The sequence below is a fragment of the Camellia sinensis genome, chromosome 8 (assembly GCF_055761805.1).
Source record: "Camellia sinensis isolate YWXY chromosome 8, ASM5576180v1, whole genome shotgun sequence".
NCBI classification, from domain to species: Eukaryota; Viridiplantae; Streptophyta; class Magnoliopsida; order Ericales; family Theaceae; genus Camellia; species Camellia sinensis.
The window spans coordinates 89,752,295-89,769,253 of NC_138968.1; the positions used below are offsets into that span (position 1 = coordinate 89,752,295).

The window sequence follows — 16,959 nt, forward strand, 5'->3', positions numbered from 1 at the left end:
TATTCATGGTTCTCTAGAAAGTTGCCATCATGGCGGCAAATTGTTCTGTATTGTGTGCCATTGCTGGTCCAAGTGAGTTAGATGCAGGCAAACTTGTGATAACCTTGTCCTGTGTTATATTAATTAATCTTACTTATGATCGTAATTATGTGCTTAATATCATTTTGAGTGCCATTTATATGATTAGATATGTTTTTGAATTTCTATCTGGTCACCGTAGGAAAATCTATTTGATTTTCTACTATAAAATTTAATTAAGGGTCGTAGAGATGACAGAAACTGAAATTGACCATATTTTTGTGCTTAGCATGATTTTTAGAGCCTATGGTGAAATTTAATTAAGAATTGATTCGGGCCAAATCAATTAGATTTAATTGATTGATATAGGCACAATTAATTAGCCTTAATCAAGGTTGATTAGGCAAGCATATATATCGGTCTATTTATACTTAAGCACCCTATTTGAGCTCAAAATCTGAAATACACTCTAGAGAGAGAGAGAGAGAGAGAGAGAGATGAGCGATTCTAGAGAGAGAAGAAGGCACAAATTGTGGATTTTGGCTTAAAGCTTGGGAATTTGGAAGCCAGACTCAAGAAATTAGCTAATTTTGGAAGGATTGGAGCTTCTAGGTGGGTAACCAACCCTTAATTCATGAGTTTGAGTTCGTAATTATATGAATTCAAAGAGAATTGGTAATCAAGAATAAGGTTTAAGTTATATATGATGAATTCGAAGTCAACATACACAAGCATGTAAGAATTATCATGGTATGAAACTCAATTCTAAGGACTCATGTTTGTATTTAGAAGATGATTGTTGGAACATGAAGAATATGGCATCAAATCATACATGTATGCATAATTTTCATGAGCTTCATGATCATAAGCATCATTGTAGCTCAACTTTTCCGCGCCCCCTTTCGGAGGTTTGAAAGAAGCCCTACAGTTCGGACTCTTGCGGTTCTGAATCTAATCTCACAAGTGCAATGTGAAATTGATAAACACCAAAGAGTTCAAATCCGGCAAATCTTTTGAAAATTTTATTTTGAATCAAAAATGCCAAAAATGGACTGCTTTGCCAAATACAGATTCATCACCTAAATATTTTTGAGAAATTTAGGAAATCCATGACTCGTTCCAAAGACCACATGTCTGTCATCACCAAGTTACCTCGGCTCGGGAACTTAGGTAAAAGAGGGAAAGGTCATGAATTGAGCACCCCCGCCCGCCCGATCAAGGATCGGCCTGTACTAATCATGATATGATTTTTATCAACATTATATGCTCTTGTTCTGATTTATAAGGCTAGCATTACTATGTGATGCGCACAAACAAGTATAGACTAATTTGCCCGAATTAGAACAATTTAACTTCATGTTTGTTTTTCAAAACGAATTTGATTTTGCCAATCAACAAAGTGGGCTTAAAGTTTATGAATTTGCCACTAGACATAGTGGGCTTAAAAGTACATTTATTGAATCCTTTCCAATTCAAACAACAAGCCTTCATCCACAAGCATTCAAACAATTCAACAAGTAAGCATTTAGCCTCATGGCAAGCATGCTAGACATAGCAATTACCCACACTCATGCAAGTATGCTAAAGCGCTAAAACTCACCTAGTACTCCAAGTCAAAAAAACAAAGTTAGACAAATATGCATGATATTTAACTATGCTAAATGTCTAATGCAACACATACAATATGTGACTAATAGGCTCAACTACTAATATGGCATGTGAATCAATTTGATAACATGCGGTATAAGCACGTATTCAAAGAAGCATTTAAACGACAATGCAATTAGAATGATGAATCGAGCCTCAGTGCATGCAATACAAGATGAATGGATGCAAGCATGCTATGTGCTAATCGAAATGTGATACTCCTAAATTAACCATCGTAAGCTAGTAAATAAAAGGGAGAAAGAAGTGGGGTTAGAAGACATACATATTATTATATTACGCTCTCACGAAGGAGAGTCCAAATGAATAAACTAATACGGGGGCTGTAGACACCTCATTTTTGATCGCCCTTAAGACTTGGGCGTTACTGATGGTTTACTTGGTGATGAGAGATGTGCAAGGCAAAGGTTCGATTTCTTCGGCAAGAGGAGAGTCAAATCCTAACCTCACACCCCATTTTGGACCAAAGCTATTTTGGATGGTTTTTAGACCTTAAAACCTTCTCTTTCAAAACATTTTTGAAAAGGAAGTTTCTACGATGTTCCGACGCTCGCATTTTGTTAAATGCCGCGTTTTTTGGGTAAACCGAGCAAGGACAAAGTGGAAATGAATGAAAGAGAGATGAAATCTTTGAAAAATCCTTCAAAACACCTTGTTTAGGGGTTCAGAGTTGAAGAAAAGAAGACAAGAGGGAAGAAACCCAGTTGGGGGAGAAAATGGGCATGAACCGTTAAGAGAGAGTCGAGCAGCCCTCGCTGAATCGGGCCTATTCATTTGCATACTTGGATTTCAGCTATGAGGCCACCACCGTTGGAAAGCTCACTTCCGGGGCTTCATTTTGCACTCAAGAATCTCCTAAAGCCAAATCCGGACGGGGGAGATATGGTTGGTTGAAGTAGGGCATCGATCCGGTTGGACCAAAACTGTGTGGCTTCACCGAAACAGGCCTAACTTTTTGTACAGTTGGAATTTTGATGCAAGGCCGGTGCCATTGGAAAGCTGACTTCTGGGGCTTCATTTTGGACACTAGTTGACCACTTTTTGGCCTTGGCAGCCATTGGCCGACCACTTTCTCTTCCAGAAAACTAGAAAAAGTGGCTGGCCGACCACTTCAACTGGTCGGCAGCTTTCCTACATATTCTACAAGTGTTGTGGATGCCAATTGTGCCAGTGTAGACGCGCCCTTGGGCTTCATTCTACAGTTCGGACTCAAATGTCACGGTTCTGAATCTAATCCTGCAAAGTGCAATGCGAGATCGATAAATCACCAAAGAGTCCAAATCCGACAAATCATTTTGAAAAACTGATTTTTAAGAAAGAAGTGCCAAACATGGACTGCTTTTCCAGATACAGAGTCGCCACCTAAATATTTTATTTTGGAAAAATTTAGGAAATCCTGACTCGTGCCTAAGGCCATGTGTCCATTGTCACCAAAGTTACCTCGGCTCGGGAACTTAGGTATGATTGGGGAAGGTCATCTATGAGCACCCCTGCTCGCCCGATCAAAGATCGGCCTGTACTAAGCATGATATCTTATTTTTGAAAACACATGTGCTCTTATTCCGGTTATTAGCATAGAATTTACTACGTGACGCGCACAGTATACAAGTATAGACTAGATCGCCCAAATTGGAACAAAACATCTCATATTTGTTTATTTGAAAATGGTTTGAATGTGCTACTCACAAGTAGGCTAAGACGTGAATTTGCCACCCTCAGGTGGGCTTAGAAAAACATGATTTTGCCACTCTCAAGTGGGCTTAAAACTAGAATTTGATGAGTCGTTCCAATTCAAGTAATCCAACCTTCATCCACCGGCATTCAGGCAGTTATATCACATAAGCAAATAGCCTCATGGCAAGCATGCTATCATGGCAGTCACTCACACGCATGCAAGGATGCTAAAGTATAAACACTTACAGTGTACTCCAAGCCAAAGAAAAAAACTAATTAGAAATCATGCATGAATCTTAACTATGCTGAAATGCCTAATGCAACACATGCAAAATGCCACAAGATGAGCTTGGCTATTCTAAGATGGCATATGAGATGTAACAGTCGATACATGTATTCAAATAGGAATTGAAATACGATATAATTAGTATGATGCGCCGAGCCCCGTGCATGCAAGACGAATGAATGAATGCAAACATGCGAGCGTAAGTATGCCAATTGAAACGTGCCCTAAAATTAACCATCAAAAGCTAGTAAATAAAAGGGAGAAAGACGTGGGGTTGGAAGACATACACACACTCACACACACTTATTACAAAATTGGCCCTCTCGACGGAGGGTCTGAAAGAATAATACAAATCACCTAACTAACTAACTCGCAAGCTAATTAATTACAAAACCACTTTAACTAATTAAACGAATCAATTAAGCTACTAAGGTAGTGAAGAGGCCTCGGGGAGAGAGACAAATGCATGCATGCTCGACTCTGCTCGGAAATCTATTGCTATGCTTCTATTGCCTCTGTTTGCACTACTCTGCACCTCTAAAGATTGCACAAGTCTCAAGGATGCTCCTGAACCACTCCCTGAGCACTGTGGGATGTCACCGGCCAAAAGGAAAGGCCATCGGCCAAGTGGAATTGGTGATCAACCATTTGTGGGGATCTCGGCCAACAATTCATAGCCGGCTGGCACTGAAGATGGTCGACCGACCATCTCTTCCTGCAGAATCCTGTTCTTGCTGCAATAGAGGACAGACAAAGCATGGCAATGCATTTTCAAGGCAATGTTTGCACCATCACCCTCCTTATCATGTTTAAAACTCAAAGGAGTATGGTTCTCGACCCTCGGGCCACAATCATGCATTTCAATGCATGATGGCCAAAGGAGTCATGTGTGCAAATTAATGTATAATGAATGCACAAAACACATGACTGCCTCACACTCTATCATGTTGGATCAAGAGCGTCGGCGACCAAGGATTGAAGCACGTTTCATCACTTCAAGTACGAAACGTCCCTCGATCCTTGTGTTTGGTTTGACACCCCATGCCAAACACAATGCTATGCAAGTGTACAAAATACAATGCAAAGCATGCAACCAATGTAATGCAACATGTGCAATGCAACCCAATGTAATCAACCTAAGCATGCAAGTTAAGTCAATGTAGCATGAGCATGTCCAATGCAATGCGATGTAACCTAACATGCATCCAAACATGCAAGAATATGTGACAACATATCAAGCACATGACAAAATGCAAGCTAACAAGCATGCAAAATGCCCCTTAAGCATGTAAATATGCAAGGCATGTAACAACATGTGAAGCAAGCATATTTAAACCAATGTAATATATGCATGACGAACTTAACAAAGTGACATAAGCATGCAAGCATACAATGCAATAGGCATGCAACAACAATACCAATGATAAACATGCGACAACATGCAAGGCAAGCATGCAACAACATGAGGGAGTGGTCTTAAACCAAAATGGATAGCTCTCAAATAAGCCCAAATCAGTGGCCAAGATGCAATGGAAATGAGGACAAATGCACATACAAACATGCATGCCAATAGGCCTAAAGACTAAGGCATAAAAGGCAACTTTCAAGAACACTCAAAAAAAGACAAACATGGACATTAGATCAACATGTTAAGCTCTGAAAACATTGTAAGGGATGATGCCAAAACAAATAAACCATGCAAGTAGGGCATGCAATAAAGCCCAAAACTTGAGACTAGCCAAGGGGGTTCAAACCATGGCCACATGAGGCAAGCCCCATAGGGCTGAGGGGACCAAAATCAAAGCTTAAGCATGTCACAACATGGCTAAAAGCTTCATGAAGTTAAGCCAAAACATGCAAGCATGGTAGTATAAATGCTAGATACATTTGAAGACAAATAATGAGATTACAAGACAAGTATATGATGCATGCAAGAGACCACTAAACCAACTCAAAACAGAGGTATAAAATGACAAAATAACACTAAATACCTACTGAAATGGTGCTAAAACAAACTAAGCATACATGCTATCATACCAAGCCATTAACACAAGCATATGAGACACAAGGAGAAGGGGGTGTCCCTCTTTTTCTCGGGGCCTTAAAACATCGTCCCCACCACTGAAATCCCTCTGGATTTCAGTAGTGAGAAGGCCAAAACAAGGTGGTCCCGAAGCTCACAAAAGAGGCACAAAAATAAGGCCAAACAAGGCCTAAGAGGGGGGAGACAACCCCAAACACAAAAGTGACCTTAAACAAAGATTAAAAGCATGCAAAAACAGAAATTTTATCAGTTATAAGTTAAGCTCAAAACAACATGCAAGATAGGCTAAAAGCTTATGCAAGAATGGAGAATAAAGAGGATAGTTTCTCACCCTTGAAGAACCTCTTCAAGAACACCACTCCAACACCTCCTTCTGATCAAAACCAACTCAAAAACTCTAAAATCAACTCTTTAGCACCTCTGTAACTAAAGGATGGTGTATTACTAGGCGCTTTAGTGTAAAAATAAGAACAAATACACCCTTTAGAGCACTATAACACACAAATATATAGAGAGAGAGAAATATAGAGAGAGTGTGATATATATCTTCTATCTCAGTTCCTTCAACCCTCGAGAAGGGAGGAATAGCTCCCTCTTTATAGAAATCCAAATGCAAAGCTTCTTGGAGAAGCTTGCACAAGGATGAAATCCCTCCATACACGTGTATGGAGGAGCCAGTCTCTGCTCTCCAGCTGGCAAGCACAAGCTCCACAGACACAAAGAGAAAGGGTCAGCTGGGAGAAATGGCCGATTTCCCAAAACAAAGTGCCGACCGACCGAAGATAGTGCCGATCGGCCAAATATTTGGCTGATGGAAAGAAAACATGGCCGGTGGCATCATGCCTTAGCCAATGGATTTCAGGGATGGCTAACAAGCCACTACCTACCATCAGAAGAAAAAAAAGAAACCACAAGCCCTTGGTCCACAACCAAGGACAAAACAGTCAAGTTGAGAGATCCTAAGGCAAAGCGCGCAGCCGAGTCATTCGGGAACTCAAAACGAACACGATCATGGATGATCATCTAGTGCTCCAACGATGACGTCCAAGTCTTGAGGACGGTCAAAAATGGGGTGTCTACAGCCAGCTGGAGTACACAGATTGCATCCTCCATACACGTGTATAGAGGGATTACATCTAGCTTCAAACTTCTTCAACAAGCGTGGTGCTTGGTTTTCTATAAGAGGGAACCTCCTCCCTCTTATCTGGGGTTGAAAAATTTGCTAAGAGCTATAGATATATCATTCTATTTCTATATTGTTTCTTCTCTCTATATTTGCATTGTTTTATGTCCTAAAGTGCCATTTTCTTCACACTTTTGCACATAAACACATAGTGAAACACCTTCATTCTCGAGTTGAGATTTTTGGGGGTTTGTTTGAAGCTCAAGGCTTGGTTTTTGCCTCAGGAGTTGCTGATTTGCTGTGTTTCTTCAAGGGTGAGGCTCAAATCCTTTTTTAAGCTTTGTTTTGCTTAAGTACTTAGCCTTATTTACATGCTTCTTATGGATTAACTTTCAACTGCAAAAAGTTTTATTTTTTAGTATTTAACATGTTTGTTTGAGGCTCCTTGGGTGTTGGGGGGTGTTCTACCCCCTTTTGTGCCTTGTTTGGGCTTGTTTTGAGCCATTACTTTAGGCCTTTGTAATTACCTTTGTTTGGCCTTCCCACCACTGACACTCAGAGGAATTTCAGTGGTGAAAACTTGATTTTGAGGCCCCAAATGGGAGGGGGTTGTCTCCCCTCATCTTCTCTTGTGTGTTGGTGTTGATGGCCTTCCTAAAAAGCATGTGTTTCTACTTCTTGGAGGCTTTGTTTAGGATCATTTTTGTGACTTTCCAGACCTGCCATAACTCTGTTTTGGTCTGTCTTGGTCACCTCTTGCATGCTTCTTATACTTGTAGTGTAAACCTACTTGTAACCTTGCAAAGTAGCATGTCTTTCTAGCATGTATTGGCTCCATTTTAGTAGGTTTTTGGCCATCATTTGACATGTCATAACTCTGTTTTTGGTTGGTAAGGGCATCCCTCATTTGCTTCTTACACTTGTAGTTCAAGTCCTCTTTACTAGTCTTGCATGCCTAATGAGTGAGCTTGTTATTCTAGCATGTGTTGACTTGGTATTAGCCCATTTTGGTGTTAGTTTGATGTGCCATAACTCTAATTTTTGTTAGTTAAGTCATCACACGCTTGGCTTTGGTAGGTGTAGTGTAAACCTCCTTATTGGCCTTACATACTCCATGTTTTGACCCTTCATGCTAGCTTGTTTTGGCTTTACTCTATGCATGTTTTGGCTTTACTCCATGCATGTTTTGTCATTGTTTTGGCATGCTCTAGGACTGTTTTGGGTTGTATTGGCCATATGCTTCATGCATTGCATAGCTATAGTGCAAATGCCTTGACTAGTCTTGAGTTTTGAGGCCTCTACCATGCTATACTTGTGATCTTTGCATGCCTTGGCATCATTTTAAATGATATTTCAGAGTTTATATCTTTGCCATACTCTCATGTTTATCACTCCTTCAATGTGTTTAAGAGTTGTACCTTTATGCCTTGTTTGTGAGCCATTGCATGAGCCTCATTTTGTTGCCTTTCAAGCCATCATCTCAGTCCATTTTGGCTACTGTTTTGGCCTGTATAAGGTCTGTTTAGGGCTGGTTTGGCCGTTTGAGTATTGTCTTGCATACCTCTAGTGTAATACACTTCACTAGCTTTAATGCTTAAGCCTTGCAACATGCATTACATGAGTTGTTTGCATGATTTGAAGTCATTTAGCATGACATTTCAGTGCTGGAACATATGCCATTGTACTCCATGTTTCATCCTTTCAACGCCTTTTGAGAGTTGCGTTCTTATGCCTAATTGTTGAGCCAATACACGTGCATGCATTTCTCTTGCTTCCATGCCTTTATTTTATCACCAATGGCCTCCATTTGGGCATGACTGAGGTCTGCCCATTTTAGTTTAAGTCCATTGAGCATGATTGATTGCATGTTGTTCGCATGCTATGTTGTCCATTGCATTGTGTATGCCTTGTCCTTTGCGTTGTGTATGCTTACGTCACATTGCATTGAGTATGCCATTGTTGCATTGTGCATGCTAATTGGTACTTGCATTGTGTATGCTAGTTGTTGCATGCTTGTCCCTTGAATTGTGTATGCCATGTAGTTGCATGTTTGCATGCTTAAGTTACATTGCACGTTTGCCATGTTACATGTGTTGCATTGTTGTTTGGAATAGGTGTTAGTCCAAACGCGGGAAACGAGGAACATTTCATACTTCAAATGATGAAACGTGCCTCAATTCTCGGTCGCTGGCGCTCTTGATTCTACATGATAGAGTACTAGGCCTTATGTGTTTACTTGTGCATTCATTTTCATAATTGAATTGTGCAACTTCGCCTCTCGGCCATCATGTATTGAAATGCACGATTGGTGGCTCGAGGGTCGAGAACCACACTCCCTTGAGTTCATGACATGATAGGGAGGGTGGTTGTGCACATATATGTTGCAAATACTTTGCGATGCCCTTTCTTGCTCTCTGTTGCAGCAAAGTGGAGCCTGGCAGCAGCAACTGGTCAGCCGACCAGTATTACTAGCTGGCCGACCACTTTTTCTGGTTTTCAACACAGAAAGTTGTCGGCAGGTGGTCTCCAATGCCAACAACTGGTCGACAGCATCTGTCACGCGCCAAACTCGCCCCTAAAAGTTTGGGCATGACCTATTCAGAAACGGACATTTAACTTGATATACATAGCGTACAAGCCCTTAACAGAAGCATTAAATATCATAAAATAATAGGAACAAACTACATTGAGCTATTACTACTATGCCATGATCATAAACATCATAATAGGCAAATAAAATCCAAAACATACACCTGAGCATCAATTATATATATATATATATATATATACAGGGCTATAAATCCAACCCTATGATTGGGCGTATAACAATAAAAAAATATATATATATATATTGTGAAAGAAATTGTTACACATTTCAATCTTAGGCCAATAATTAGAGTGTAATGCCAAAAGTTTGCCAAAACTTCACAAAAATATGAGTGGCTTTATCTCAGGCCTGCACATACAAAGGTTGACAAAAGACAAAAGTGGACGAGCGTGGCTTAGGACTGACCACTTGGTTGTTGGTTGGTTACCAACAGAAACGTTCAGATTCGGGGAGGCGAAAACAAAAATGTCGAGTAACAGGTTTCTGTTCATCAATGGAGTCGTCTCACCATCCTCCGACACTCCATCCGTATCCACCTTCCTCGAATCCCACCCAGGTACTCTTCGAAACTATTCTACTTTCAATTTTCTGTGGAAACACACAAGATTCAATTTCGAAACAATTTCAGGCGCTTACACCACCACTCGCACTCACAACAATGCTTCACTCATCTTGTTCTGGGAAAGGCATCTCCGAAGACTCTCCAATTCCGCTACAATTCTATTCGATTCCAACCCCAAGCTTTTGTTCAAACCCGGAAATTCTATGGACTCGTTTTCATCGCCATTCACGCGATCTTCAAGATGGGAATCGGTGATTCAGTCTCTCGTCAACGATTCGATGCGAAAAGTATTGCCAGTGGCATTGAAAGAGAGGAAAAGTGGTGAGGAATTGTCAATTACATCTCTTGTGAGTGGCAATTGGGAGAAAGTGAGCGAAATTGAGGATGGAGATGAAGAAGAAGAAATGATTTCTAGGGTTTTTGATGTGTATGTACATGTGGGGATGTATGTGCCTCGTCTGTTTGGTATTCGAGAAAATGGTGCCCATTTGGCCGTGGTGGGTCGTGGTAGGGATGTTGCTAATGCAAAGTATACAGATTGGGTTAGGTAATTATTTGCTTGTTGGGGCTGTGTGTGTATACTTGTGTTACTGACTTATTGTTATGGTGATTTTTTGCAACATGTCCTGCAATTGGGTAAATTATATTGACCTCCTTCAAATTGTTGGCTAATACATTAGTATATCACCAAGGTTGTGGAAATTACCTCCCTCCCCAAGGTTTATAGTTGCATTACATATTGCTCCCACCCATTAAGTGACATCAAGGACTGGAAATGTCAAGAACAAGAACAAATATCTTGGTTGTTATAGAGAAACCGGCTTTTTTATTTTTATTTTTATTTTTTATTTTTTACTCCTAAAACCCAGAAAATGCTCCCAACCATGAAGAGCGCTTTGGATATACTAGGATGCATTCCTTTATCTATTGTTTTTTGTATTTCTAGAGAGAGAAACATAGCTTCAGAGAAAGAAAAAGGGAGCAGGGTTTTTACTTCGAAATTTGAGGTTTGGTGGTGATCAATGTCCTTATAAACAATTTTTTGATGAGAGGTTGTTGATGAATTTATGGGTAAGGGTTTGCTGGAGTTGGTTGTTAGCACAACAGGACCAATTGTGGTGGTTTTAACAATGCGACAGAAAATGAACAAATATGACTCCAAAAGTCAGCTTTGGGGAAACAGTGCCATGGATTAAGGGGTAGAGAGTGAAAGCTTTGAGTTGAAAAGGTGAGAGTAAGGGTGTGAAGAAAAGAGGAAGAGAGGGCTTGATTATATGGTGGAAGTGGTGGTGGATGACGGTGCAAGTAGCTATGTGGGTTGGCAATGAGAGATGGAGAGGAGGATTGTGGTGGCAATGGATTGTGGTTTTGTGGGTCAATTAGGAAAGAAAGAGGGAACATGAGAGAGGGTGAAGGATGAAGGGGAAGAGCCAATACTGCTGTGGGAGTGGGAAGTGCGAAAGGGAGAGGGAGACAGTTGTGGTGGAGATAGGTGAGAAGAGCTACGATGAGAGAGAGAGAGAGAGAGAGAGAGAGAGAGAGAGCATAGACACTTCAAAATGGGTGTCATGTCCAAGTGTCGGATGCACCATATGGCATGTCAATTTTTTAATTATAATTTTTTTGCAAGACACTTTGGGGATGCTTCACGGGCTTGTGTCTTGTGTTTGGACACCTGAAGACACCTTTGTGTGTGTGCGTGTGTGTGTTTTGTTTTTTAGAAAGCTGATTTGGAGTCGAACTATAATATATGACGAGGGAGGGAAAGTGAAGAAAAAACATACATAACCACGTATGTGCCCTAAATTAATATTTATTTATTTTTGGGCAGTATCTCTGCCTTGTGCATATCTTGAATTTTTCAAAATTGATTGTCCCGTATCTGTGTCCAAGCTTATTAGGCTGCGATTGGTGTGGGGGTGGATGGGAGAGAGAAAATGAAGCAAGTGAGGGTAGTAAGGTTATTTCACCTCTTCCATTGCCACCATTAACTGAAAAGCACTGATAGGGGAAGTTAGTGTAATATCTAAAACCTCAAGGAGTAATATGTATTAGTCAGGTGGTCAATGTAATTTACCCTTTCCAATTTGTTTTTTTGGGTAGGCTTAGGAAGTCTCTCGAGAAGTTGAGGCCACCTTCAGCTACTGAGCTCTTATTGTCAAATAATGGGGATCAGATTCTAGAAGGTTGTGTGACAAATGTTTTTGTTGTCTGCCGCAAGGTGAGAGGTTTATAATTATAATGTTTGACTTCATTGGTTGCTTTTAGGAGTATTCATTTTTTCACTTCTGAATGAGATTTTGTCATTAAACTTGTCAAAATATTGCAAGACCTATGTAGGATCCTGTTAACAAAATTTTGTCAAAGCCACAATCAATAGAAGATTTGGCTACAAACTTTGCCAACAACACATATACGTTCCAACAAGTGGTTCAAAAGAAACAAATGATGGAAGTGAAATAAGAAACTAAAGACTAATAAAAGATAATTTCATTAATCTTCAAAGAGAACAAAAATTCTGGCAATGAACATAATTTTGTTTTTGGTTACAAACTAGTGTTATTCTACTCCTAAAGATTATAAACTGCTCCTAAGATTTAATTCTTGTAGGAGTGACGAAAATATTGAAGTCCATACAAATGAATGCAAATTACATATTTATAGATAAAAATCCTACAATAATTACCAATGACCACCTCAAAAACTACCACCTTCCTACAATGACATGTGGTCTACTAACAACTTCCTCTTGATCTCCTCTTGAAGTGCCATTTGTCCTGCAAGTAACTTCCGCTAACCGCCAATTAATTCTCTCTTGAAATGATATGTCTTTAGCTCAAGCCTTCTAGAAACAATTATGCACCATCATCCCTCCAAATATACTGCAACATTGCAAATTCGACAGAGTATTTTGACAGAAGAATGCATCATCGCAGAGATATTAAATTTTGGTTCAAACAGATCCCCACGGCTGAATGATGAATGCATTATTTATCATGTCGTAAAATCGAATATTGTGACATAAAATTTGCTCAATCTAGAAGATTTTAGTACATAGTTAACCAAAAAATGCATATACTAAAGAATAAGAATAATTCCAACAAACGAGATATTTCAGGTCAAGTTAGTGCATTTACTTTTTACCTTGTAGGATTGATGATGAATCATCTTTATGTGAAATGCAATGAACACCGTTCTTTTCCTCTACCTTGTGAGGATTCACATCATTTGTTAACATGCCTATGGGTGGAAAGGAAAATAGAAGTCAAGAGCCCTTTCAAGCTATGCCTTTTGTTAAGTTTTTATATTTTGTAATATGGCTTTAACTTGCTTTATTCACATGCAAAATTGTTAAAACCTACCATCACCTACTCCACCTACTACACCTACCACCACCTACTACCACCTACCAACCACCTACTACTACCACCTACTACACACCTACCACTACCACCTACTACCACCTACTCCACTACATCTCCTATATAAGGAGCCCCTCACCATTTGTAATATATAACAATATCATTAATCAATAATACATCAATTTCTCTATTTCTCTTTATACATTGAATTTTAACATGGTATCAGAGCTATAAGATTTAGGCCTGTATTTGTTTTCTCACCGGCGGGCAGCCGACCGGCAACTTTGCCTTCGCTGCCCGCTGGAATTTTCTACACATAGCTTCGAGTTCTTCGCCATCAACGGCGGCAACATTTCATCAGAGATGTCCGACACCACCTATTGATGCTGCTGCTGCTGGTTGTTCTAGTTGTGACTATTGACCTCGGGTTGGCAATAAAATTGTAGAACTCTGCTGGGTTTGTTGCTGCATCGGAACCTTAGATTGTTGTAGCATACCAGATTGCGTTCCGAGTCCGAGCAATTGCTGTTGTATTTGTTATGAGGGTGTGTGTCTTCTCCCCCCTAACCCGTGTGACTATGTGTGTTTGTGCTAGGTGTGTTGTGTGCATGGGTGGCCTTGCTGATTTTTGTGTCGTGCCAGCACATGGTTTGTGCATTCTACCCGACACATTGCCGTATACAGAATCTGCTATTTTGGGATGTGCAGTTTTTACCGCATATGGTGCTATGGCTCATGCAGCTGAGGTTCGTCCTGGGGATACCGTTGCTGTGACTGGCATTGGGGGTGTTGGTTCTAGTTGTTTGCAGATAGCACGGGCATTTGGTGCCTCTGAGATCATAGCTGTTGATGTACAAGACGATAAACTGCAGAAAGCAAAAATGCTTGGAGCTACACACACCCACGGCACTCTCTCTCTGATCATACACAGACCCAGCATGCATGGATACTACCTACACACAACACCGTGCACACACATTCTGGGTTTTGACCATTGACTGCCCCAGACTGAACACTCTTTCACACGCAGTTCCCAAACACATCCACTACCTCACCTTTATTTTTCTTATTATAAAGCACTGCCCCTTGTTGAACTCAGACTCATGACTCATTATTATGCTTCCCACTCTCTCCAACTTTCTTTATTATATATATATATATATCTTTTTTTTTTATTATACCATAACACCCTCTCTCTCCACTTTATCACATGGGCTTGTCCCCTCTCTCTCCTCCGCTTGATTTCAAAATCACTTCTTTTTATTTATTTTCTCCACAACACTTTTAATCTCTTTCAAATACCCACTCTATAATAATATATCTTTTGCAGGGTCACTACCCCCAACTTTATTTTGAAACATCCATCATCCACCTCACACCGATCTTTCTCAAATAACTCATCCAAAAATATTTTTTTTTTATCTATTTTTTATTTTATTTTTATTCTTCAACAAAACAACAACACAAAATAACACCAAAACAAAAACATTCCACAAACTTGTCATTTCTTCATGCCGGGGATCAACCCCGATCCGAATTTTACACCAAAAAAAAAAAAAAACAAGCAAACAAACAAAACAAAACAAACACAACAACTACATCCACAGGCGGGATTTTTCTTCTCTACTCTGCCGCCGGTCTCTTCTTCTTGCCTCCGTCCTGGGCGGCCCTTGACGGTGTTGCCTCCGTGTTTCCCACTCCACTGGGCACGATCACTACTCCCTGCTCCTCCACTGCGGCATATGGCGGTCCTCCAAATCGGAACATCACGGTGGCCTTCCGCTTCAGCTCCTTATTTTCCACCTTTAGCACACTTATCTCTGCTCGCGCATCCTTATACATGCGCTGGAGCAGAGCCAGTTGGGCGTTTAACTGCTGCACCTCTTTTGTCCTACTCTGAAGCCGGTACGACAAGTTTGTGACCGCAGTCATGGTCTCCACGCATGACTTCAAAGTATACTGATTGGCCTCAATATCCGTTTGCACCGCCATTTTTTGCTCCACAGACCGCATTGGAAAGTTCAACGGAGCAAAACCAGAGGTGTTTGGTTGAGGTTCACTGGCCACCGCCCCAGTTATTTCTCTTGTGGACTCGTTCAGTTCTGGAAAGAGCGTGAGCAGACCACGGGAAGAGGATGCCATGTTCTGGGTAGCTGGACGGGAAGAAGAGGCCATGTTATGGGTTGCTGAGTGTTTCAGAGAAGGGTTGGTTACAGAGTGTTTCAAGATTTGCAGCTCTTAGCGACAAGCTCTCAGAGAATGAAGAGGTTTCAACTGGTTTGTTATGCTTCCAAGCCTCAGCCTCCGCTTCGGTTTATAAAGACCATGATGAAGAGGCAGACACGCGCATCATGCGCCTCTCGGTGCTCGCCGACAACATGGGCGCGCCTTTTGATGACACGTCTTTTGATGGATTAGGCACGCCTTTTGATGGCACGCCTTTTGAAAAATTCGGCACACCTTTTGAGGGTGCGACTTTTACAAGGGTCCGACAAGACTCTGTAAACTGTCCCGACATTGATTCCGGTTAGCTCCTTCATGGGTCCGACAAGACTCTGTAAACTGTCCCGACATTGATTCCGGTTAGTTTCTACAAGGGTCTAGCAAGACTCCGTAAACTGTCGCAACAACTGTCACAACATTGTCTGCTACACTGGTCCGACATGACCCCATAAACTGTCTTCTACAACGGTCTGACACGACCATACAGTGTCTCCTATCCATTTTTTATTTTTCAGATTATTTTCTTGTTTTGTTACTCTCTCCAAACTCAAGTTGGTTAGTTCCTATCCCCCTTGAGTTTGCGGGGGGCTGTTAAAACCTACCATCACCTACTCCACCTACTACACCTACCACCACCTACTACCACCTACTACACACCTACCACTACCACCTACTACCACCTACTCCACTACATCTCCTATATAAGGAGCCCCTCACCATTTGTAATATATAACAATATCATCAATCAATAATACATCAATTTCTCTATTTCTCTTTATACATTGAATTTTAACAAAAATCAGCATAACTTATTCTGAAAATTTTGTCAATGACTCAATATAACATTGATTTACAAAACCAGAGTTTTCTTTATATCTCTAATCGCATTCAATGACTTGTGAAGCTTGCACCTTTTTTTTTTCTTCTTGGGTTAAGTCTGAAGAAGCTTATACTGTTAGCGCTGGATAATTCAGATTGTCTCTATATTTTGATAGTTATGATCAACTTACACCTGGTTCTAATCAAAATTGGAGAACACCTTGAAATTAAAAGCAAGCCGTTCAGTTTGAAAAATTATTCTCTTCCATAAAGCTTTTGAAGATTCTTCCAGTACACTAGTCATATTTGACCATTTTTAATTATCGAAGTTGAACCTTTGGTACAATTAATGTTATTAACTTCTTTATACGGTCAAAAAATTCTACCTTTGCCATTTTTCTTAAAAAGATTATATTATTATTGGACCAAGTGAGGAACTAAATCTTGCTACCTATCAAACTCTCACTGAAGATATATATATATATGTAAGAATTTATGTATTATTGATTGATGTATTACAAGATTGATTGAATTACAATTCCTATACAATCTATATATAGAAGAAAATGTGGTAG

General features: G+C 40.3%; 1 protein-coding gene across 3 annotated transcripts in view; it reads left to right on the plus strand.

The window, feature by feature from the left end:
• Nucleotides 1-9,687: 9,687 nt before the first annotated feature.
• LOC114319475 (D-aminoacid aminotransferase-like PLP-dependent enzymes superfamily protein) overlaps nt 9,688-16,959 on the plus strand; it is a 31,655-nt gene continuing 24,383 nt past the window's right edge. For all 3 annotated transcript variants that reach the window (XM_028266496.2, XM_028266497.2, XM_028266500.2), the window contains exons 1-3: nt 9,688-9,974; nt 10,047-10,527; nt 12,084-12,201. In XM_028266496.2, coding sequence (XP_028122297.2) covers nt 9,746-9,974; nt 10,047-10,527; nt 12,084-12,201 — 828 coding nt within the window. In that variant the 5' untranslated portion in view covers nt 9,688-9,745. The remainder of the gene's footprint in view (nt 9,975-10,046; nt 10,528-12,083; nt 12,202-16,959) is intronic.